This window comes from Carettochelys insculpta, chromosome 6, assembly GCF_033958435.1.
Source record: "Carettochelys insculpta isolate YL-2023 chromosome 6, ASM3395843v1, whole genome shotgun sequence".
Classification (NCBI taxonomy): domain Eukaryota; kingdom Metazoa; phylum Chordata; order Testudines; family Carettochelyidae; genus Carettochelys; species Carettochelys insculpta.
The window spans coordinates 90893465-90917845 of record NC_134142.1 but is presented as its reverse complement, the minus strand read 5'-3'; the positions used below and the strand labels follow the sequence as shown (position 1 = coordinate 90917845).

General features: G+C 40.5%; 1 protein-coding gene across 8 annotated transcripts in view; it reads left to right on the top strand.

The window, feature by feature from the left end:
- PHF21A (PHD finger protein 21A) overlaps nucleotides 1–24381 on the top strand; it is a 269156-nt gene that overhangs the window by 93584 nt on the left and 151191 nt on the right. For all 8 annotated transcript variants that reach the window (XM_074997568.1, XM_074997563.1, XM_074997565.1 and 5 more), the window contains 2 exons: nucleotides 6765–6797; nucleotides 9409–9474. In XM_074997568.1, coding sequence (XP_074853669.1) covers nucleotides 6765–6797; nucleotides 9409–9474 — 99 coding nt within the window. The remainder of the gene's footprint in view (nucleotides 1–6764; nucleotides 6798–9408; nucleotides 9475–24381) is intronic.

Here is a 24381-nt window from a genome sequence, read left to right as displayed (position 1 = left end):
AAAAAGGCAAATGTAGTGCCCATCTTTAAACAGGAAAGAAGGTCAATCTTTAAACAGGAAAGAAGGGAACTATAGACGGGTCAGCAGTCCCTGGAAAACTCATGGAGGGGATCCTCAAGGGATCCATTCTGAAGCACTTGGAAGAGAGCAAAGTGGTCAAGAATAGTCAGCATGGATTCACCAAGGGCAAGTCATGCCTGACCAATCTGATTAGCTTCTAGGGTGAGGTAACTGGCTCTGTGGACATGGGGAGGTCAGTGGATGTGATATATCTTGACTTTAGCAAAGCTTTTGAAACAGTCTCCCATAACATTCTTGCCCATAAGTTAAGGAAGTATGGATTGGATACATGGACTGTAAGATGGACTGAAAGCTGGCTTGACGGTCAGGCCCAGTGGGTAGTGATCAGTGGCTTGATGTCTGGTTGGCACTTGGTTTCAAGTGGAATGCCCCAAGGATCAGTTTTAAGGCCAGTATTGCTCAACATCTTTACTAATGACCTGGATGAGGGGATGGATTACACCCTCAGCAAATTTGCAGATGACATTAAGCTAGGGGGAGAGGTAGATATGTTGGAGGGTGAGGATAGGGTCCAGAGTGACCTAGATAAATTGGAGGATTGGGCCAAAAGAAATCTGACGTAGTTCAAGAAGGAGAAGTGTAGAGTCCTGCACTTGGGACAGAAAAATCTCAAGCATCATTACAGGCTGGGGACTGACTGGCTAAGTAGCCATGCAGCAGAAAAAGACCTGGGGATTATAGTGGATGAGAGGGTGTATATGAGTTAACAATGTGCCCTTGTAGCTAAAAAGGCTAATGCCATATTGGGTTGCATTAGGAGAAGCATTTCCAGCAGGTTTAGAGAAGTTATTATTTACCTCAATTCAGCACTGGGGAGGCCACATCTGGACTGCATCCAGTTCTGAGCCCCGCCCCCAGTATAGAAAGGATATGGATGCACTGGAGCAAGTTCAGCAGAGGGCAACAAAAATGATTAGGGGGCTGAAGCACATGACCAAGGAGGAGAGACTGAGGGATTTGGGCTTATTTAGTTTGTAGAAGAGACAAGTGAGGGGCAGTTTGATAGCATCCTTCAACTTCCTGAAGGGTGCTCTAAAGAGGATGGAGAGAAGCTGTTCTCAGTAGCAACTGATGACAGAGGAAGGAGCAATGATCAAGTTACAGAGGGAGAAAAGTAGTTGGATATTAGGAAAAACTATTTCACCAGGAGGTTGGTGAAGCACTGGACTGCATTGCCTAGAAAGGTGGTGGAATCCCCATCCCTAGAAGTTTTTAAGTCACAGCTTGACACAGTCCTGGCTGGGATGATTTAGTTTGGGTTGACCTTGCTTTGGGAAGAAGGCTGCACTAGATGACCTCTTCTAAGGTCCCTTCCATTCCGATGATTCTATGAGAGAGATGTGTTCCAGTGAGAATATACCAAATGTTGATTACAGCTGGGGCTTAGACATCAGGGTGAAAGACACTCGAGTGGTATTTTAAGTAGAATGCAAGATTTTAGCTTCAGAAGGAAAACCTTCTTCCACCTGAGCTCAAGAAAAAGCTATCTATTGTACTGTTAGGATGCTTAAGCTTTGTCTGTCAGCTTCTCAATGACAATAAAATCCCCGTTATCCATTCCATTCCATCGCAAATGGGAAATTTTAATTACACGTCTATAGCTTCAAGAAACCAAGTGGATATATGTCAAAATGGTTCTTAAAAAACCATGGTAAGGTCACAACTGTAACTATGAAGTTACTACCATAATGTAGTGTAACATTTTCTAAATGCTAAATTAATATACAATCAACTACCATGTGAACGACTCTGAGGAACATGTGAGAATAGCTATTTCTATTACATGCACAAAAGTGAGATGCATGGCAGGACACTGTGAAGTTTATAGAAGTTTTGCACTGTAAACTTGCCTCTGATACTCTCTTGCTTTGGATAAGTTTCTTCACTTCATGTTTTATCAGCTACCATGATGAGCATAATACTTGAAAGGATAGATCAGTAAAATGACGATAATTGTATTTATCTACCTCACAGAGATGTTGTGAGCTCTAACTGAATAAAATTTATGAAGTGTTAAGGCTGTAACATGGAGAACTTTAGAATAGAATTCAAGCTTTCCTGTATTCTAGCTTTATTCCACTAGCTCAGAGGATGGCAACCAAAATAGCAAGAAGAACCATTTTTTTTTAATTTGGTAAAAAAGTCAGAAAGACAGTGGTACAAACACACATATAAAGTGTGAGGAAATAGAATATGTAAAAAAATTTGTGAATGTCCTGCAGTAAACATGTATCACATTACAAACCATTGCATGTGCACTGTTCTTAAAACAGGGGTTACAAAAAGTATGGGTTGACGTTATTTATTAAGGACCATCTCGTATTCACGTGCATTTCGGTTTTTGAATTAAGTTTTTTTTACTAGATTGGAAAAATTGGCTCTTCTTGCTATTTTAGTTGCTGACCCCAGTCTTGGGGATCCACTCAACAGGTCATTATGTCTTGCTCACTGTCACTCCTGCTCTGAACCTGTGTTGCTCCCAGGACTGTGGCATCCTCTTTGTAACATGGCCCTCTGGCCATGCCACACTCTGCGCTTCCCCTTCTAGGGGCCAGTACTGCAGTGTAACTAGTGCTCACTGATAGTTGGAGGGAAGCTGGAAGGTAGGGATAGTTAATCTCTACAGTAGTCTTCCAAGATAGTGCAAAACAGGTTAGACCAGTGGTTCCCAAACTTTTCAGCATCACACCCCCTTTTTGATTTTTGAGAAAACCTTATGCCCCCCACCTCTTATTTACCATCATCCAACCCACCTTTTAACAAAAAATTCAATTTATACCCCTACATGTTGAGAGGCAAAATAAAAAGAATATGTATATATAGTCACAATTTGTAGTATAAAATTTGAAATTTAAAAACATTTTACAGCAGTGTTCTCCAATCTTTTTACACACAAGATCGCTTTTTATATGCCAGGGCAAGCCCCAAGACTCCACCCCTTTCTTGAAGCCCTGCCCTCTCCATTCCCCTCCTCTCTATTATTTGCTGTCCCCAGACCTTAACTCACTCTCACTGGGTAGAGACAGGAGGTACAGGCTCTGGGGGTAGGGATGATGAATTTGGGAATGGGAAGGGGTGAAAGGTGCAAGCTCTGGGAGGGAATTTGGGTACAGGAAGAGGTGGAGAAGGTGCTGTTGGCTCAGGGAGGGGCTTCTAGGCTGCAGACTTTTGGGGGTCAGGTGGAGAGTTTGGGGAGCTGAGCAAACCACAGGCCTGTGGATGTGAGGGTGCAGGAGTTCAGGTTGGGGCATATGAGGGGCTCAGGGGAGTGGGGTTGGGAGTATGAGGGGCTCAGGACAAAGATTTGCGGTGTGTGGATTGTGCAGTAATGTGGCAGAAGACTGGGGATGTGAGAGACTCAGGACAGGGGGTTCAAGTGCATGATAGGCTCAGGTGTTGGGGAATGCAGAGCTGTTATGGTGCTGTGGCAAGATGGGAGCTTGGCCCTAGTTGGGAGCTTGCTGGTCAGGCTTCATTTTTAAATAAAATATGTCCAACACAAACCTTTCAGTATTATCTTTATTTACGGGGGGTGGAGGGCTGCAGAACCTGTTTTTTGACTGACCCCCAGAAAAATAAGTCAGGGACCACACAAGTGAGAAAACAAAAACAAAGAAAAAGACAAAAACACCCCCAAAACCTTCAAGCCCCACTGATGTGGCCCCACTGAGACACCTCACTCCCCAGCACCCAAGCCCCATTGGGAGAAGTGACATAGACTGAGGTTCAAGGCCTCAGGCCAGATTAATTCTTCTTGGGTTCCCAGGTTAGTGGAATTTATGGGCCCCTCTACACTCTGAGGTGGGGCCAAAGTGAAGGATCCAGTGCATGGGACAGGGCTGCCAGTGAGAGGGCTCCGGCTCCAACTGCTCAGGCAGCTCACAGCTGCTGTGGGGAGTGAGGAGCAGTTGGTGCAGACCTGACGCTGCTCCCGCACCCCACACAGGAAGGCAGCAGGTGGAAGGAGGTTGTTGGCAGCCAACAGACCTAGCTTTTCAGGAAATGTGCTGGCTGTTTGAGGAGTGGAAGCAGTGCATGTGCTTCCTGAGACCCTGGGCCTGGCGTGCAGCTGTGGGAAGCCAGCGCTACCTCCATTTTTGCAGGAGGTAATGCCAACACGGGCTCTTTTTTGGGGTGGGAAGGATTGATTGGGGGGGGCTGAGTTGCCTTGTGCCCCCCTGGAATTTCTTCACATCCCCCAGTTTGGGAACCTATGGGTTAGACAAACTTGGACCTGTCACAGCCTAGTGTACTGGACATGACGACTTTTTCAGGGTCTTTTCCAATCCTATACTTTTGTAATCTCTGTTCCTATGAATTAGTGCTTTCAGATGCTGTGTGGAAGGCACTACTGGGCTTCATTCTAAAGCACCTTGCCCTTGTTAATTCACTTGTTATTGTTGAGAGACTTGAAAGTGATTTGCATTTCACAGTGCTCAGAAGAATTTGTCTGCTCGAATACTCTTAGGGCAGATTAACAGAAGAGCCCAGAGTACTCCTTCCTTACTCCCATCTGTAGGAAAAGGAGAAGAGAAACATTTTAAACAACTTAATCCCAGCTTCCTTCCTCCACCCCGACTGAAATCCTGCCTACTTGGAGAATGGTGCAATATTATGAATCCAACTTTTTAACATTTGATAATACCTAATACTGTATGGAAGAGTATATAGTCAAACTGATTTTTGCAGGTTGTCTTATGACAAGGTTTTGGTAGTCTGTCTCCATATTTTAAATAAAACTTTTTATAAAAATTAGCAGAATTATTTTAACATAACTTCATTTAGATGAAGTGAGCACTGAGGATTTGAGGAAAATGGGCCAAGACTATAAAACTTGGGAAGATAGCCACTTCTCTGCATGACTAAAATGCCATGTCTGCTACCAGCATCTTTTTTAGGATGTGGAAGGAGACTTTACAAATGAAGTCTGAATTCTCTAAGAAATACTAATTCACATATTTTTTCAAGCAATATTCAGTATTCAGAGTAAGTAATGTATCTGTTTATGTTCTGGATTTTTTTTTTGTCATGTGGATAGGAAAGCAAATTTAGACTTAACTATGTTCCCTCTAGATCCAGATGAATAATTTCATGTGGTGAACTGGTCACCTCTAAAATAGGGATTTGGGTTGGAGGGTTTATTATCTTAACTCACTATTCTGGGCTTCTAGATTTTGTTATATGACAGAGTCAGTCCAGAAGGCTACAGGCAAGTAGTGGCAGGGAAATATATTAGTTCCAGTTTAAATAGGTTCCTGTTCCCATGGTAAACTAAGAGAGCCTAATCTAGAACTAGCAGTTATTTGCCAGAATCAATCAGGGTAATCAAGATAATTAGAAACATCTAGAGTTAATTAGGTGGTTTCCAGGGTAAAGTGAGTCAGACTAATCAGAACACTTGGGACCAGTTAAGAACCAGTTGAGACTGGTTATACAGGGCTCCTCTTCTGGTAGTTCAGTGTGTGTAAGCAGCTGAGGAGAGAAGGTGTGGTGGAGGATCTGGGAGGAGCAAGCACAAGTAGGTACCAGAAAGAAGAACCTGCAGGAAAGAGATGCTGGCATGGGCCATGGGTGGAATGACCCAGGGAACTGTAGCAGGCATGTGGCTGTTGTTAGAGATGTTTGGCGGCAGCTGTTTTCACAGGGTCCCTGGGCTGAACCTAAAGAAGGGAGTGGGCCTAGGTTCCACCTCTACTCTCTCCCCATTACAGCACAGGAATAGGACTGGTTTTGATAAAGGGGTTGTCCTGTCCTGTACCACTTGGAGAGGCTGCAGATTCTATGGAATTTGGTTTTTCCGCTTTTCTCTACGCTGAACAATTATGAGAGTAGCCAACAAACAGCAAGCTGGTGCCCAGAGAAAGTGACTAAACTGAGGGCAACCGTCAGCTTCTGAGACAAGCAGTCCGCCTAAAAGTGCCTAACACACCAAGACTAAGGAGGAGCTTTGTCACAGTTAGTAAAATCCTGATCAGCTCCCACTTGCTTAGCTATATTGGCAGCACCCTTCTGTAGTTGTCTGAAGGAGGAGAAGCAGTGAAGAGTGTAACCATCTGTCTGCTTCCCTTTTAGATGTGGGGGGGTGTCTTTCATCCAAAACATTTCATTTATTGTTGATTCAAGGGATTAAAGTAGGAAAGTCTTTTCTGAATGTGGGTCTCCCATGTTTTACCAGTGAAGCCAATACATCAGCAGTTCCAAATTTCCTAAAATGTGCTGCATTTGATTTATACAAACAAACAGCTATTGTAATTGAAGTAGTTCAGCCTGTTCAGTATTCCTTATGACTATGGGCAAAGAAAGCAGCAGTTTTAGAGGACATGCAGCTATTTGATTAGGTTATGCAGCTGGCATAATTTGCCATTAAAGGGATTTTTTTGGGGTGGGGGGTAGGATCTGTGTTTAAAGAGGAGGAATGTAGCATATAGTAGCATCCTTCAGCTAAATATGAATGGTGAGAGGTTGACTGTTTAATTAATGGAGATATCTCATTGTTATTAATGTAATGTTTCTGTGAATTATAAAATAATGTTGCGTTCATGATGAGCAAAGTCTTAACTATTTTTTCTTAAGTACAGTATTTCTTGTTTAAATTTCAACTTCTAATCAGAGCCATAAGTGTTGAATAAATACAATTATGATTGAACCTTATAAAGTATTTATGTATCTCTCTCTCTTTGTAGAAATTGGTTGCCCAAATGAAGCAAGATCCACAGGTAAAATATGCATTCTGTTTTATGCTGCTTTCATTACTCCTGGAGTTAAGGTGTAAAAAATACACTGAGTCTGTGACCTCTTGTTTGCTGTTTATTTGTTCATCGTCTACTGTTGTAGTAAAGTAATTTTTTCTTTAAGTTGTACATTTTAAAAATAAATGTGGAGTACTGGAACACTGAGGGATTAATAATAGGGTAAGGAGCCTTTCAACTCCACGTTGCCAATGTTTTAAATTCAGCCTAAGTCAGTAATAACTGCAATTTATTGTCTAATGGTTGTTTGACCTGTTGGAAATGAGTTGCTGTCTCAGTTCAATAGCTGGTAGATACCTTTCCACATCATAAGTGCTTCCACCATGCTTGGCACTAATTGACCTGTTTTAAGCCTTGGTAACAATCACAAAACTATATCGGTAATAAGGAAGACCTAGACTCAGTCCCAAAGAACCTGCAACATTAGGACACAGGTCATTGGTTGACTAGAAGAAAATGCTATTTGAGCACATATTGTTGCACTTGTTTGGTTTGTTTGAATTAGTTGATGTACAATGATGGACTAAACTGAGTTGCAATGAGGGATTTGAATACAGTGAAGGAGTTCTAGGAATAGGGGTACTGTGGAAAGAAACGTGATAGACAGGGCACAAAAGGAAGCGGGAAGTGGTTTTCTTTGGTACATGAAAGGGGAAAGAAGTCATATAGTAAGAATGAGAAAAGCGAGTGGGCTAGAATGGATTAATGTAGAGTGTAAAAGGTGGCGGAATTTGTCATCTCATCAGAGATGCTAATGACAATAGACTCTTAAGGTCAGGGTTAGATATGTTAGCAAAGGGATAGGTTTTGGAGGAAGCTTGCAAGCTGCTCCTGCTTTATCAGCTCTGTGAATAGAGAACTTCAGTTTCAAGGGCTTTTAACTTGTCTCTTTTTGTCAGCCTTAAAATCACTAAGAAACTGGCAGTGTTTCACCTAGTAGTGTAAATATTTTCCCCTCACTCCTTTAAATTACTGAACGTTTCTTTTGCTGTATCTGAATTGGGCCTAATAACAGAAGTTCATTAATCTTCTGTAATTTGCATTGAGTATATGTTTGGTGAGTAGACACTGGAGCAGGATGTTTCTGTCTTTCTCCATAAAAGCTATAGGTCAGAAATGATCTATGAAGTCCTGCACTGGAACAGCTGTGACTAAAGACTTGGAATAGCTTTTTGTAGCTTTATGGTATCCTAGGATTAGGAGGAATTGAAAATCAGGAGTAGGATGTATTTTAAAGTTGTATGGAGGAATGTAAAGGTGAGGACGTTGTTCTGCGAATGGTAATCCTTGAAGTAATATTAGAGGTGTGTTGATTTCATAATTTTACATAGCACTGAAGGAGTGCACAGGCATGCTGACAGATGGGGGAGGCAAAGGGAGTAGTTGTCCTAGGACCTGGCATTTCAAAGGGCAGTAGTGGCAGCCAGAGCTCCAAGTCAATGGACAGCTGTGGCTGATGGGAGGGCCAGAACCACTGTCTGGATAGCTCTACAGGCTGAGTATCCTAGGCACCTCCGCTTCTGCCCTTGGCCCTGCCCCTTCGAGGGGTCTCAGGACCAGGCTGCTTTCCCACCTTGCCCTGGAGCCCACAGTTGCTGTTGGCCCTGCTGGGTGTGCATGCCATTTCATAGGAATAATATGTGATCTCTTACCAACATAGTCTGCTGTCTTAAGTGCACTATGACTTGACATAGAAAGAGAGTGCATGAGGAGAAAATGGAAGACGTGAAATGCAGGAAAGCTTATGCAAAACAAGACTTTGAATCTCTTAAGTGCACTTGTGTGTGTTTTAAAATTTTGGTTTGATATTTTGTTATTTTTCTTTCTTTTTTTACTCCATGTAGTAAACAAAAAATGAGCTCCCTATTGGGTCCTGTGCTATTTATGGCTCTCAGACTCTCTTTAAACTTGAGAAAATGAATGCCCTTATAGTCAAATTGCTAACATGAGTCGTACATTGTTAAGACTGTTGCAACTGTTTAAACTTTTCTGTATGTAAGCTAAGGTGTAAAAGACATTGTGTTGAGCTGAAAGGGGAGTAGAGGATGTAGTAAATATGTTCCACATCTCATTTGGAGTGCATGTTCTTTAATTCCTATTACTAGATGTGGTTGCTGCTGTCCTTGGCAGTCAAATATCTGTCTGTGTTTGTCTGTCAGTCATAGAATAAGTAGTGGAAGTGTGACAATGCTTTAGATAGGGATTTCTAGAGCACATATTATATACTAAGAGAAATATATACTTCTGGCTTGTCTGACTTGAAAATACAGTAATACACAAATTAACCATATTACAGTATATAGTGAAACACTCATTGATGCTTTAACTAACTCCTTCCAAACATCATTCCACCTCTTTCTTCCTCCCAAACTTATTTTTGAACACTGGAAAAGATTCAGTAATGATTGTTGTGCCAGATGACTTTTGAATAAATCTCTGCTTGGCCATTTGAATAAACTGATTAGGGATATGCCCAGCAGTGCTTAATTTGTAATATGTGATGCAAAAAGTTGTCCTGCTACTATTGCTTTAACAAGTGGAATATCTTTCTCACATTTTTTTTTTTCTTTTTAATCAGAATGCTGATTTGAAGAAACAGCTTCATGAACTCCAAGCCAAAATCACAGCTCTAAGTGAGAAACAGGTAGGGAAACAGGGATATTTTAACACTGTGTTCAAAAGAAATTTCTGCTTTCGTCTTCCATGAGAACTGCTAAATTTTTTGTGTGGATGTAAGCATGGGCAGTCAAATGTCTTTGGGTTTTGTTAATTTAACAGACGATAAGGACAAATCAATGGAACTTGAACAAAGATACTAGTTTGCCTGATGGCCTTGATTGATAAAAGTTGCAAGGACGTATTCAGTACTTATATTTTCTCTTATATTAATGGGGAGAGACTAGCAGTTTGTTACAATGATTTTAACTTGTGACTGGAGTTTTACTTTTAAAATTCACACACATTATTCTAATCCAAGAAGACCTTACTCAGGCAAAACTTTTTGAAGTCTGTTACACATTATGGAGTGAGAAACAGAGTAAGAACTTCTGAATTAATCTGTTTGAACATTAAGGGCACATCTGTACTAGGCAAGAAAGTCAATCTAAGATATGCTATGAGAATAGCTTAGGTGGAGTCGATGTACCTTACGTTGACTTCCTCTGCTATCCCACAGTGGGAGGTCAGTGGGAGAAGCTGCAATGAGTACTGGGGGTCAACAGGAATGCCCTGAACTTTTGATTTAGTACATCCCAACCATATGTGTTAAATCGAATTCCAGTTTGAAACATATTTAAGAAGAACGTAGAGTTGTATCCCATATCACATCTAGCTTCTTGTATTTGTCTTACCTTGTTCTGCATGTGTTCTGTTTAAGAATTAAACAGTCTTTATGAAAGTAAAAGTTTACTTCCATGAACTGTGTACAGTAGGGTCTCACGATTCGCAAACTTAATGTTCACGAATTCAGTTATTTGCGAGCGGCTAAGCAGACGCTTCCCCTGGGGCCCTGGGCAGGAGCCCTGGTAGCCAGGTGCCATATTGACGAAATTCAACATTCGCGAGGATTCTCAAAATGGAACCCTCACAAATGTTGAGACCCTGCTCTAGTTTCAAAGAGAAGTAGCCGGAATCAATTAACATTATTTTTAAACTTTGTTTGAAGATGGAATTTCACTTTTGTTTCTTTAGCTCATTTTCTAGCTTTTAGCATGTAATGCAACGTTTTAATAACTAAATTTGCCCATATAGTGAAGAAAGCAGTTTAACTTGGAAGCCTAATGCAACTAAATATTGAAGTTTGCTGTTTGTGTTGGGTGTCCTGCGAAGATCATTTGTTTTCTAAAATCAGCACAATAATGTGGTTGTGTGCATCAGTGGGAAGAGATTACAGCTTTAGAATTCTTCTTCAGTTAGGTGAGAGGGACCCTTGTAATTTCAAGTTAGTTTGCCATTGTGCCAGGCTGAGTCATATTGCCTGCCAGTTCACATGTTCAGGCGGGGACAGTAGATAAGGTACTAGATGCGGAGAGGAGGAACTTCAAAGCTTTGAAAAATAGACACATTTGGTGACTTTATCATGCTGATTTGATATTCTTTAGAGTTATAGTTATAAAGAATTGAACAAAAGATCTGTCCTGCAACTGAGAATAAGTTAGTTGCATTTGTCTTTAGTCATTGTTTATAGGAACATTTATCTAATGAGAAGCTGCACCCTTTTTGTGCAGCATAGCATCTTGAAATTTCACATGGTGAGGCATTTCTTTTGTCTTATGATTAAGTATGAGTTGTATTTTAAGTGCTTAGTTTAACGCAGTTTCTGAATTGTTAGCTGCCAGTAGTCATGAAAAGTGACTTTATTGTGATGCAGGAAATGTAACGTGTTAAATAGTAAATTAGTTTCCTGCTTTAAATTCTTATTGTTTGGTTTTGCTAAATATTGAACAGTGATGTTCTTGTGATTATCAGAATATTAAAACTGCTTTACCATCTGTACCACTGGATCGATGAGCTTCCAGTATCCCTAAAAATACCCTTTTAAAATAGCGTGGCTGTTAAAATAGGGATTATATAAAGTTTGTTGTTTAAACTGGATACACACTTTCTATAAGAAGAGAAGATATGCTCCTTGTTTAAGGGTATCTGTGTGTGTTGCTGTGCATGCATTCACATATGTATGTGAGGGCATGTCTGTGTTTCTGGAAGTCTCTGCAGACACAGCTATAATTCTGCAAAGCAGTGGGGATGCAGCTTCTTAAGAGTCACACACCAGGTTTTTGATGGAGACTTTACTTTCATTCTGATTTTCATTACTTTTCCTTTGTAACAGATGTAACTGACAAAATATTGGTTTGATCTTTGCATATGGGGGGACAGCCTCTAGTAAGCTAACTCTGAGTGGTTTTATGAGAAGAATTGTTCTCCTATTTCCTCATAGATCCTCCACATACTCTTCTAAAGCACTTTTTACTGTAGTGCCTCTCTCACTTCTTCTGCCTGACTCTGTTGTGGTACACACTTAGTTCAGAGAGACACAGTGCTAGAGCTTTTGTCTAGAAGGAAGTTCAGGTTCCCAGTTTCTACTTTCCCAAGAACTGGAGACTTGGCTTTCATTTTCCCCCTCAATAGGTTTATAGGGCATCTTTTAACCACAGCTGTGAGATGATGGTTCACCCATTAATTTGTGGGCATATTTGCTATTTAATCAGTTTTCACTAAAGTGAGGTGTATAACATCCTGCTTTTCAGAGTGTTCCTTCACTTAAGCCTGAGGACAGAGTGAGAATCTATAGTTGTACAAATTAAATTAGATACAGTATTATTCTTGCTGAAAGGTTAGAAATTATTTTTTGCTCTCCTTTACTGAACATGCACAAAGGCTTCAAGTGCAAGTGCCACATTTGTGGCAGTGAAGGCAAGGCCGCCAGTTGCTATAGAACTTCTCTCCCATTCTGAAGCATTGTGGGAGTAGCACTATTATGCTGGAATTTGCTGTCTGTTGATTCACCATAGTTCAGACTTCTTGCTGAGAATTATTGAGAGTGCTGTTCAAAAGTTTGTGAAATTGAAGAGATCTTGCAATCTACAAGGAGAAAGCACTAGTCTGTGTCATGTGTAGGCATAAACATAAAAAATTGGTTAGTTAATGTAGAATTAAGCTGTACAGAAAAAAGGCAAGCGACAAATTAATATAGTTGTTGCAAGTTTAAAGAGTGGTAAAAGTAAATGCTTTGATTAGTTTCAGTTGGGAGGTAATGAAGATATGCAACCTGTAGGTTTCACTGAGTCACATGAAAGGCAAATTTAAAAGGGAACAAACTTTTCTTGAACGTAAGTTTCATTTAGAGAGTGAGAGTAAATTTTAAATAGTTCTAAGCAGTTTTTTCCATCATCATTTTAATCTTATATAATTAACCATGAAAGTACAAAAGTCACTTGTTTTTCTCATCTGGGACACTGAAAATAAGGTCAGTTCTGGGTCCATTTGGTTTTTGTTTTAAGTTTAGTGATTTTAGTGCTACAGTGTTTCAGTTGCAAATACCACAGAAGGGTGTGTTTTGGTTTCTTTAGAATTAGTTGGATTTTTTTTAAAAGGTGGCATTTCTTAGGTTTTGTGCAAACGGTTGGGCACCACATTTGATTGCGATCCTTTAAAACTTCCTTTTACATATCTTTCTTTCATTTTCCTGCCAGTTGATGTTTAGATCTTGGATGGTTAAACTTTGCTAATCTTTCACAACTAAGTGGTAAACTTTCTGTTTCATGGGGGGGTTAGCCATGATGTCCTTATAACCATAGTGAGAACTGGGACTAAATCCTGGCTTTTTAAGTGTAAATGTTTAAAATTGGCATTTGAAGTCTCAGGAAAGCTACCAACATACCTGGTGTAGGTTTTCAAAGTTGGAGAACCTGAAGCTCTTATGAAAGACTGAGATGGAGCAGGGCTGACATGAAGGGATACATGTGGGACGAAGACTTCAACAGACATCCATTCTCCTTTTCAGTGCCCTCCCCAATCTCATACAGATGGCCTCTCACTATCACAGGTATGTCATCACTAGATGTGCCCCAGATTACTTTGTTTTCAGTTGCAAGGAACAGTACATATTACCTGAATGAAAATATGGAAAGCTGTTGGGTAGGCAGAATTATGCCAGAGTTTGTGACAATGTCACAGAGGAAGACAGTGCAGTGGCAGATCCAGAGCTCTTCAAATGAGTGTTCTAGTGCGTTAACCACAAGACCACCTTTTTCCCTATGTCTAAACATGTTATCCCATGCCTAATAGATTGGAAAATTAAAGTATGCCTATTTAACCAGGATTTTTTCTAAGGTGTTGTCCAGTATTTCCCTGAAGTAATAGTCACATTGGAGAACCTGATGTACAAGGATGTAATCTGTAAAAAAAAAAAAAAAAAAAAAAAAAAAAAAAATGTACATTTGATGGGCCTAAAACCACTACTTCGTTTTCAGAATTGTTTCTGCATGTTTTGTGAACGTTGTCCTTAGTGCCCTTGAACATATTTCTGTGCGTTCTGGCCTTTTGGGGGGTTGTTTCACTTTTCTTCCTCATCTTACCATGAGTCAAATCGCTAATAACCGTTTGCTGGATAATTTTAATATGGGCTCTGCCACATACTAATTTTTAGCAGCAGAAATATCATTAAATTGCCTTATTTTCAAACAAGAATGAAAGAGTATTTTTTTCTAAAAATAAATTATTCAACAAGGTTTCACAGAATTTGTCTTCTTACTTGTGTTTATATTTTAGTGTATTTTCCTTTACAGTGAGTTTCAGTTGAAGGAGCTGAGCAGATTCCTTTGCATAAGCCTAAGAGAAACAGTGTTTTTCTCATAACACTGGAAACAGTGTGCAGTGTCAGAATGTACCTAAGTTTTTGATGCATTTACCACTTTGGTAAATAAGTACTACATGGTATTATTTTAAAAAACACAAAAAGTAGTTTTCATTATGTCAGTCTGTTTTATTTATTTTTCCTTCAGAAGGACATTTACTCACAAAAATGTCTTAAAACAAAAAAGCAGTCAAGTAGCACTTTAAAGACGAACAAAATAATTTATTAAGTGGTGAGCTTTTGTGGGACAGACCCACTTCTTCAGACCATAGCCATACCAGAACTGTTCTGGTATGGCTATGGTCTGAAGAAGTGGGTCTGTCCCACAAAAGCTCACCACTTAATAAATTATTTTGTTCGTCTTTAAAGTGCTGCTTGACTGCTTTTTTGTTTTGATAGTATATAGACTAGCACGGCTCCCTCTCTGTTACTATTCAAAAATGTTTAAGTGTGGACAACAGGTGACTACTAAATCATATAGGTTATGTCTACATGAGAAGCCTCTGTCGACGGAAGTCGCTGTCAGAAGGGATTTCCCAGCAAAACTTCTGTTGGCAGGTTACATCTACACATAAAAGCAGATGAAAGAGCAATCTGCTCTATTGACCAGAGAGCAGCCAGACTTCCTGGCCGCTTTCTTGACAGAATAGCTGACCAGAAGCTCTGAAAACAGGGTTGCCTGGTGAACCGAAAGCCCTGCCCATTGACAAAAGGGCTCCAGACCATCTGCATGGCTGTTTTGTTGACAGAACACTGTCGAGAGAGGCGTTATACCTGAACAGGGAGAGGTAAAACGCTACCAGCAGATGTGCTGGGGTTTGTTGACAAAGTGCATTTTGCATGTAGATGCGCCATGATTTTTCCCAACAAAAGCCCACTTTTGCCAGTAAAAGCCTCCATTGAGCTTTGTTGCTTAAGGACTGGCAAGTATATTCACTGTGTTTAAGATGTAAATCAATTCAAGATGTCCCTTTTGGATAACTCAGATTACCAATTTTATGCAAGAGGTCCTTGATACACGTTGGGGATAGGAACTGTAAAGTTACAGCTTAAAGCAAAATGAAATCATCATCAGCAGCTGCAGCTGGAGCAGCAGCAGCAGCCATGGGCTCAGCTCCCCCACTATTTCCTTCCATTTTTCCCTGTCCAGTATGGAATGGCTTAGTTTTTGGAGACTGTCGTCTACCCGTTCTCTTTGGGGTCTGCCTCTCCTATTAGAGCCATCCATTATGCTGAATACCAGCGTTTTAACTTTTTGCTCGTTCATTCTGTTGACATGCCCAAATAGCTGTACCTTCTGTTGTATAACCTTCCGCAGTAGATCCTCTTTCAGCTGTATCTTCTTATATAATTTCTCATTGGTGACCTTCTGCATCCATCTTATTCTCCGGATCTTTCTATAACAACTCCTTTCAAGTGCCAGTATCCTTATCCTTCTTTTCAAATCTTTCATTCTCCCCAAGTCTCACATTCATGCAACATGCTTCTGATTACACACATTTTCAAGATGCTCAGCTTTGTTCCAAAGTCGCTATTTCCTTCTTACAGTCTAGATCATACGTCCTGTTGCTCCCCAGATACGTGAACTTCTCTACATTGTCTAGTTTGTTCTGTCTACTTTGATTTCCTTATCTACAAATATCCTTGTTTTTGTTTTATTGATGTGCATAATTAGTTTGTACCACTTCTCTTCCTCATTTAGCACCATTCTCTCTAGCTTCCCTGTATCTTCGATGATAACTCTATCATCTGTGAACCTCAAGTTGTTAATTCTCATCCCGTGCACTGATATCCCTTCTACCTCTTCCTTGGTCTAGTCCATCACTCTCTAGATTTGTGGTGAAGATACTCTGTAAAATTGGATCTCCTTGTCTCGTACCTCAAATTGTTCTAAATCAACTTCCCAACTCTCCACACATTCTCACCGCTGCCTCCACATTACCACTGATATCTTTCAACAACTGTATTAATAGTCTGCTGTCCACTCCATACGACTCTAATACCACCCAAAGTCATTTTCTGATCTAGGAACAACAAATAATGAGGGATTTTCCCCAGTCAGAAGTAATGTAAGTAGGGGTGATAGGAACTGTAAGAACATAAATTTTGCCATTGAAACCCTAATGTACACTCAACGTACCATACATGTAAAGCATTTTAAACAACATTTAAAGAAATGATCCTAACCCAAAATACATTTTAAAACCATTTTTATCCTATGTGCAGTATGAGATAGAGAAGAATTTCAGAGGATGCTGGGAGGTTACACATTTTCTAAACAATGTAATGACTTAAGCGTGAGGAATTTTTACGTTGTGTTCCTCAAAGTTTCAGTGGCGTAAGAGTGAAACACCTTATATTGAGTCACTCGTTAGACGTAAGGGAAATCAACGGGAGCATTTGCCCCTATCGACCTCCTTTAGTGGAGATGGCGCAGAAGCCCAGATTATGGTATGTTGACTCCAGCTACGTAAATTAACATAACTGGAATTATGTACCTTAATTCAACCTTCCACTGTAGTGTAGACCTGCCCGGAGTGACAATATACAGGAAAGAACGGAGGCAACACAGAAAGGAACAGTGGAGCAGACTGAAAGAGAAAGGGAAAACGTTATTCAGCACACAAACAGCTTCCTGTATTCCCTCACACTTTTGCTACAGAAGAACTTTCATGGTTTCTGGGGGGAAGAAAGACCCTTTCTTGAAGAAATATTTTCCCTGGGTAGAAAACAAAAACATGTCAAGTATAAGCAATGGAAAGAGAAGCAGGGCCTAGTTGCAAGAATGAAACATCATAAGGAAAACTGCTTATTTGGAGAAAATGATATGGATGAAGATGTGGATATTCCTGAATGGATCAACTGGTTGATAACAAATAGTTCACTTTCCAATGCATCATTCTTCAAGATTCTCTGCATTCCTTTTAGTTTAAGTGTGATTTGGCTGGTAAATTCCTAATCAGTTTGCTGTGCTGGATGTTCTTAGGGGGGAAAAAAAGCTTAGCTAATCATTTTGGTTTAAGTTAGTTAACTAGGTTTAGGATTTATTACCCAAGTATATAGTACAGAAAGCTGCAGTAAGAGAAATGTAGAGTTGCCAGTTGCCACTGTGTGTCATTTTCTTTTTTTATAATATGTACCACTTATTTTGGAGCATCATGGTCAGAGACCAGGATGGGGATACATAAGTTTATTCTATATGTCACTTTCAGCATAACTCAGCTTTTCCTAGAGAACCCCATTCTATGCTTGTTTTCTCCAAAAAACAGAAGGGCCAGTGAGTTCATTGGGGCTTAATTCAAATTTAAGAGCACTCTAAGCACAGTTAACTCTTAGTATTTTTGGTAACTTGATTTAAATAAATCTTTTTTAGTGATTTAAATTGCCTTGATTTAAATCAATCCATCCTAATAAACCATGCAGACACATTTCTGAAAAGAGATAGATGTAAATTTTGACAAGCCCAAGATCTTCTCTTATTGATAACACCCTTGCACAGCAGGTAATCCAAAGTGATCCTGGCAAAGCAGTCTCACATGACTGAGTAATATCTTAACCATGATTTGTCTGGAATAGTAAGGCTATGTGTAGTCTGAAGTCTGTCAACTTAGGTGCCTATATTTTAGGTATCTAAATACATAATTAGGAACCTAAATTAGCACTGCACTTTAGAGATGTGCTGAAATACTATGGAACATCCTTGAAATCCAAGGGACCTGTGTATACTCAGAATCTTTGAAAACAAAAAGCAGTCAAGTAGCACTTTAAAGACTAGCAAAATAGTTTATTAGATGAGCTTTCGTGGGACAGATCCACTTCTTCAGACCATAGCCAGACCAGAACAGACTCAATATTTAAGGCACAGAGAACCAAAACAGACATCAAAACACTCCAGATCCACAAACCAGTTAGTCAATATTTTAATGGAATGGGGCATTCTGTCAATGACCTAAAGGTATGTGTGTTACTGAAGAAGAATTATCGCACCGTTCTGGAAAGGGAAGCAGCCGAGCTGGCTTTTATATTCAAATTCGGCACATTAACACATGGTTTAAATCGTGATGGGAACTTTGAGTCACTAAAGGGGCTCGTCTGCATACTTGGCTCAATCTAATTCTTGACCTTTCCCCCCACCCCTCCACTCTCTGATTTGCTCACCTTGATTATCTTTTCCTGATTTGTCCTCGTTGCTTACTGTTTTTGGTTGTCTGTGCCTTAAATATTGAGTCTGTTCTGATCTGGCTATGGTCTGAAGAAGTGGGTCTGTCCCACGAAAGCTCACCTAATAAACTATTTTGCTAGTCTTTAAAGTGCTACTTGACTGCTTTTTGTTTTGATAGTGTATAGACTAGCACGGTTTCCTCTCTGTTACTATTCAGAATCTTTGAAAACTGGGTGCCAGTCCACTCTCAATCTTGTAGATTATGCCCTGACTGTGAATCAACCAAGCAAACAACAAAAAAATACCATATCACCAAACCCAATTCGAATATATGGTACAGCATCTTTTCTATTGCCAATGGAAGAAATGTGTAAATGTGCCATTTGACTGTGTGGTAATGAATATGATTGTGACATTAGAGAAAAGTGCTAGAGGCTATTGGTTTGTTTTTATGATCTGGGACTGCTTCTGCTAAACGTGGATTTTTGTTTGTTTGAATGAATAATATAAAAAAATAAAAACAACTGTTACCAAGTAGCTGTAAACAGAAACCTTTCCTAACCTGCTTTACAAATACAGCCCAAATATCAGGAAAAGTCCTAATTGACTTTTTTATGGTTTGGTTTTAATAATAATAATAATAATAATAATAAAAAACACAGGAGTAAGACATAAGACAAAGCCAAGCTTAACCCATTGCCCCAGATTTGGCTACTTCTGGGCATCCTTCTTGGTGAGTGCTCAGTCTGTGTCTTTTTTTTTTTTAGATAGATACTCCTTTCTTTTATGTGTAGGTGGGATAAAGCATCGCCCACCTTGGTGAATTAGCAGAACCCTCTTAGTCATTTCCTGATGTGCTATAAACCTACTTAACAGTGTCGGGTTTTGAACAAAACAGTGCCTAACGGTTACAAAGCCATCACAAGCCAAAAAGGTAGTGGTCATACTGGCTGTGTCTGTACCGAGCTGTAGTCCTGGCAGCTTAATGCAAAGGAGGGCCCTTAAAAATGCAAATAGGCTCTCATTTGCATATTTGAGTGGTTAATTTGCATATTCACATGAGGTTGCCCTGCTAGCAGAAAGCAAGCAATGTAGATGTGATTCTGCCAGCAAAAACCCTCTTTGTCAGCAGGCCTTTATCCCTGACTTTTTTACAGGCATAAGGGGCTGCTAACAAAGGGGGTTTTACTGGTGGAACCATATCTATACTGCTTGTGTTTTGCCAGCAGGAGCCTCTGCTGTAAGGGTGAACTTGCACAAGTATGCAAATTAGCTGCATAAAGATACAAATGAACATGCATTTGCATTTTCGAGACCCTTTGTATCAAGCTGCTGGCACTACGGCCCAGTGTAGGCACAGCCATTGAGCATACAGCTGTGTCTTTGAGACTTGAAAGTTGGATAAGGAGCTAGTGAAAGGGGAGGCTACAGTGGGTTATAGTGAAGGGTAAACTGTCAGGGATTGGTCTTGGGACAAGTTTTATTTAACATTTTCATTCATGTCCTGAGCACAAAAAGTTGGGAGTATGCTAATAAAATTGCACATGACACAAATTTGGGAGACACTACCAATCTAGAGGAGGAACAGAGTATCATACACAAAGATCTAGAGGATCTTGAAAACTGGAGTAATAGAAATGGAGTGAAATTTAATAATGCAAGGTTGTGCACTTTGGTACGAACATGAAAAATTTTTGCTGTAAGCTGTGGATGTATCAGTTGGAAGCACCAGAGGAAGTAAAGATCTGGGTGTATTAGGTGATCACAGGCTGACTGTCAGCTGACAATACAATGAGGTTGTAAAAAAGGCTAAAGTAGTCTATTGCTGTCATACAGACCTCATCTGGAATACTGGCTGTGTCTACACTAGCTCAAATTTTTGAAATGTCCATGCAAATGGCCATTTTGAAGATTACTAATGAGGCACTGAAATGCATATTCAGAGCCTTATTAGCATGCCGGCGGCTGCAGCTCTTCAAAATTGCTGCTTTTCTGTCCCACGCAGCTCGTCCAGACAGGGGTCCTTTTTGAAAGGACCCCGCCAACTTTGAAATCCCCTTATTCCTATAGGGGGGATATTCCTATAGGAATAAGGGAATTTCGAAGTTGGCGGCGAAAGGACCCCTGTCTGGACGAGCCGTGTGGCAGAGAAAAGCAGCAATTTCGAAGAGCCGCGGCCACTGGCATGCTAATAAGGCACTGAATGTGAATTTCAGTGCCTCATTAGTAATCTTCGAAATGGCTAGTGTAGACACTGCTACTGTGTACATTTCTGTTCTCCTTTGTTTAAGAAAGATTAAATCAAACTGAAACAGGTGCAGAGAAGGGCTATAGGGATGGTTTGAGGAATGGAAAACTTACTTTGTGAGAAGTGACATGAGTTTTGCTAGTTTAGCCAAACTAAACACACGCTAAAGGGAGATAAAATTGCTCTCTGTAAATATATCAAAGAGATAAATACTGGAGGACAGGGAAGAGGAGTTATTTAACTTAAGCATCAGAGTTAATACAACAATAAATGGATATAAACTGACCATCAGCAAGTTCAGTCTTGAAATTAGATGAAGGTTTCTAACAGAGGAGTGAAGTTCTGAAATAGCTTTACTAGGGGAGCAGTGAGAGTAAAAAACCTAATTGGCTTCAAGACTGTGCTTGATAAGTTTATGGAGGGAATGCTATGATTAGATTGCCTAAATCATATGTGGCCCATCTGCAACTGTTAGTCACAAATATTGGCAGCCACTGGGCGGGGGGGGCGGGGGCAACGCACTAGATGGAGAGGCTTCTGAGATACTTTCACTCTGTGCACTTATACATATGGAACTGTTTTATGAGTGGCCAGCTGATGTGTCTTGCTGACATGTTTAGTGTCAAACTGGCCACCATATTTGGGATTGGGAAGGAATTTTCTCTCAGGTCTGAGACCTTGGCAGAGACCCTGGCATTTTTTTGCCTTCCCATGCAATATGGGGAATGGGTCACTTGCTAGTTTAAAATGGAGTAAATAGTGGATTCCCCGTAACATAAAGTTTTTAAGCCATGACTTGAGGACTTCAGTAATTCAACCAGTGGTTACAGGTCTGTTAAAGAAGGGGGTGGAAGAAGTTCTCTCGCCTTCAGGATGCAGGAGGTCAGACCAGATGATCACGATGGGGCCTTCTGGACTTAAGAGTTGGTGTGTAATGGAGGAAAACAGGTTTCTTTTTCCGGGGCGGTGCAGTAGATTGTTTTAGTGACCCAGAAGCTGCCAGCAAAAAACTGCAGTTATTGGTTAGTTCACATTAAGTGGCAGTCAAGTTGTGGCCAACAAATAAAGGGCTGACATGTGACATCTGTGGAAACTTGGTTGCAGGTACAACAGCAGAGGAGAAGGCAGGTGGCTGTGTCCATTATGCCAGGTCTTTCTACAGAGACTAATATTGTTGGGAGTGTTTACCATGTAGCTGTATGGCATCTCTCCCTGTGCTTTCATCCTAGTGTTTCCTTCCCTGAGTTCAGCTTGCTGGCAGGGTGCAGGCTGGAGAGCACAGGGAGAAGTACCAAGTATTTCAGCATTCAGGCTGCTGCAGCCACTGTTCCACTATTGCCCTGCCCATAGCCTCCAATCCCAGCCCCTTACTTCCTGTGTGATCCCTTTTCACAGGCAGGTTTTGTAGGGCTGCAGTGAGGGAAGATACATCCCAGCACTTCCTTTGCTGCAGCTCTGCTAATCTGCCTACAGTTGTGGCCTTTGTTTCAAAATATGTTCTTAATAAGAAGCATCATATTGCCAATATTCATGTTCCAATCCTATTAAAGCTAATGGGATTGGTTCCCAGCAAAGTATTTAGCCAGAGGTTGTTAATATCTGGGTTTCTATTAAACAAAATGTATTGTTTGAGGATGTCATGGAGGAGGTAAATATGTCAGAGGGAAGAGGAGGAGAATCAGCTGCCAAATATCCACTTCAGAACTACAGCAGTTTGTGTCTTCTGAATGTAAAGGCCTAGCTATCCGAAAAAGCACACAGTAAAAAGCCCCCCGTGAAAAGGATAACAGCATGCTGTGGTATATATATGCCTGGCAGTTATAAAGAAAGATGTATTTCTGCGAGGAGTAGTCCCTCCTTTTTGAGGGTAAAAGATTTGATTAAAAAACATTCCCAGATTCTCCAGGTTGGATCCTGGTGCTGGAAATAAGGAAGTATTTATGTTTCTGAGATTAATATTGCCTGCTTAGTGGGTAGCCATGAAATTACTTAGCTAAGTTAATTGTCTGCACTGTAGTTTGTGATTTCTGCATGATATGATATGCCAATATTCCTGGGCCACATTGATAGTTGGTTGCCTGTGATGCCTCCTCCATGGTGTCCCGCATGCTAGCCACTAGCTGTATGTGTCTGTTTGGCCAGTTGAATGTAGCTAGTTAGCTTGAACAATAAATATATATTCAGAATAATGTGGCTAGCTTGTTGTATCAGTAGCTGGTTGGACGCCACGGCTGTACGCTGTACTTGTTGAATATTAGCTACCCTGACTCGTCCCTGGACCTTCTCCTTAGTACTGTTCTCACTTTGCAACAAGGTGTGATTGGTCTCTCTACTCCTGGTCAAAGCACATTCATAGGGAGCTTCAGGTTGTCTGTGCTTTGAATAATTTCTGATTGGGTACATGAGCCTGATAACGCAAAGAGGACTCAGCAGAAAATACTGTCTGACAGTTTTGAATACTCTTTTCTATCCCTTGAAGGCCTCTGCACTGCTGCACCAACCTAGGCAAACTGTAGCATTATTCCAGTGCCTGGACTGCTTGAATCCTGTGTCTTGAGAGTTATGATCATGTTAACATAGTTGCCCAAACTGCAGAATCCTCGGTGTACCTGGAGGCCATACTGTTGCGGATCTCATTTCTGGTGCTGCTTATGATTGTCTCAACACAGCTGATACTGAAGCATTCTCCAATGGCACTCCTTTATTTTTTCACATGAATTCAGCAGTCTGTTACACCTGTTTAGGAAATGGGAGACATTGAAAAGAAGTAGCCAAATGAATGCTGTTTGGATGCATGAGGGATTAACAACTCTTCAAAACCAAAATATCTTTCTGCCTGAACAGACCACAAAGGAAATTGTCCTTCCCAGGATGATCTTACCTGCCTACTGTCCTCTACTGTTTTTGTGCTTTTTTGTTGTTGTCATCTCATGTAGTTGTTTGCAACATTAGCTGGGAATATCAAGTCTGGATTAGATATAAATGCTGGGTGAGCCTGCTCATTTAGCAACTATGCAGTGGTCAGTCTGTTGTACAACAGTCTCTTTACTTTTAATGCTTTGTCAGTCTTATGTTTTTAAACTTATCACTAAGAGAAAAAGATGACTGTTGTTTAGATATCAGATCCCCAGCTGAGTAAAAATGCAGTGTAAGTTCCTTGAATATTTACCCTCAATTGGCCATATATTGGGCAAGATGGGATATTTGATAAAAAGCTGACTAAGGTGAGGAGGGGGAAAGACCTGGGAAAGAATGATACATTTACTTTCTTTTAGTTGCAACGAAGGGTCCTGTGGCACCTTATAGACTAACAGAAAAGTTTAGAGCATGAGCTTTCGTGAGTTAACTCACTTCTTCAGATGCTGGTCTGAAGAAGTGAGTTAACTCACGAAAGCTCATGCTCTAAACTTTTCCGTTAGTCTATAAGGTGCCACAGGACCCTTCGTTGCTGCTACAGATCCAGACTAACACGGCTACCCCTCTGATACTTTCTTTTAGTTGTGCTTCATGTTGTACCATATCTAAACGTGGGAACCTCACTGTCAAGACATCTTATGGGAATCTTTACCTTGAGATGTTTCTGGTCTTCCTCACCTTCCTGAACATCAATGAGTACAGTGATAGGCATAGCCTAATGTTTTCCTTTGAGTTCTTGCTCATGTCTATTCCATTTTAGGTGTGCACAGGTCACATAAGCAGTTCTTGGAGGTTTTTTGCCTTAGGATTATCCATAGAGTTGGCAGTAGTACCTCCTTAAGTTGCACACCCATGCATTGGTTTATCAGGC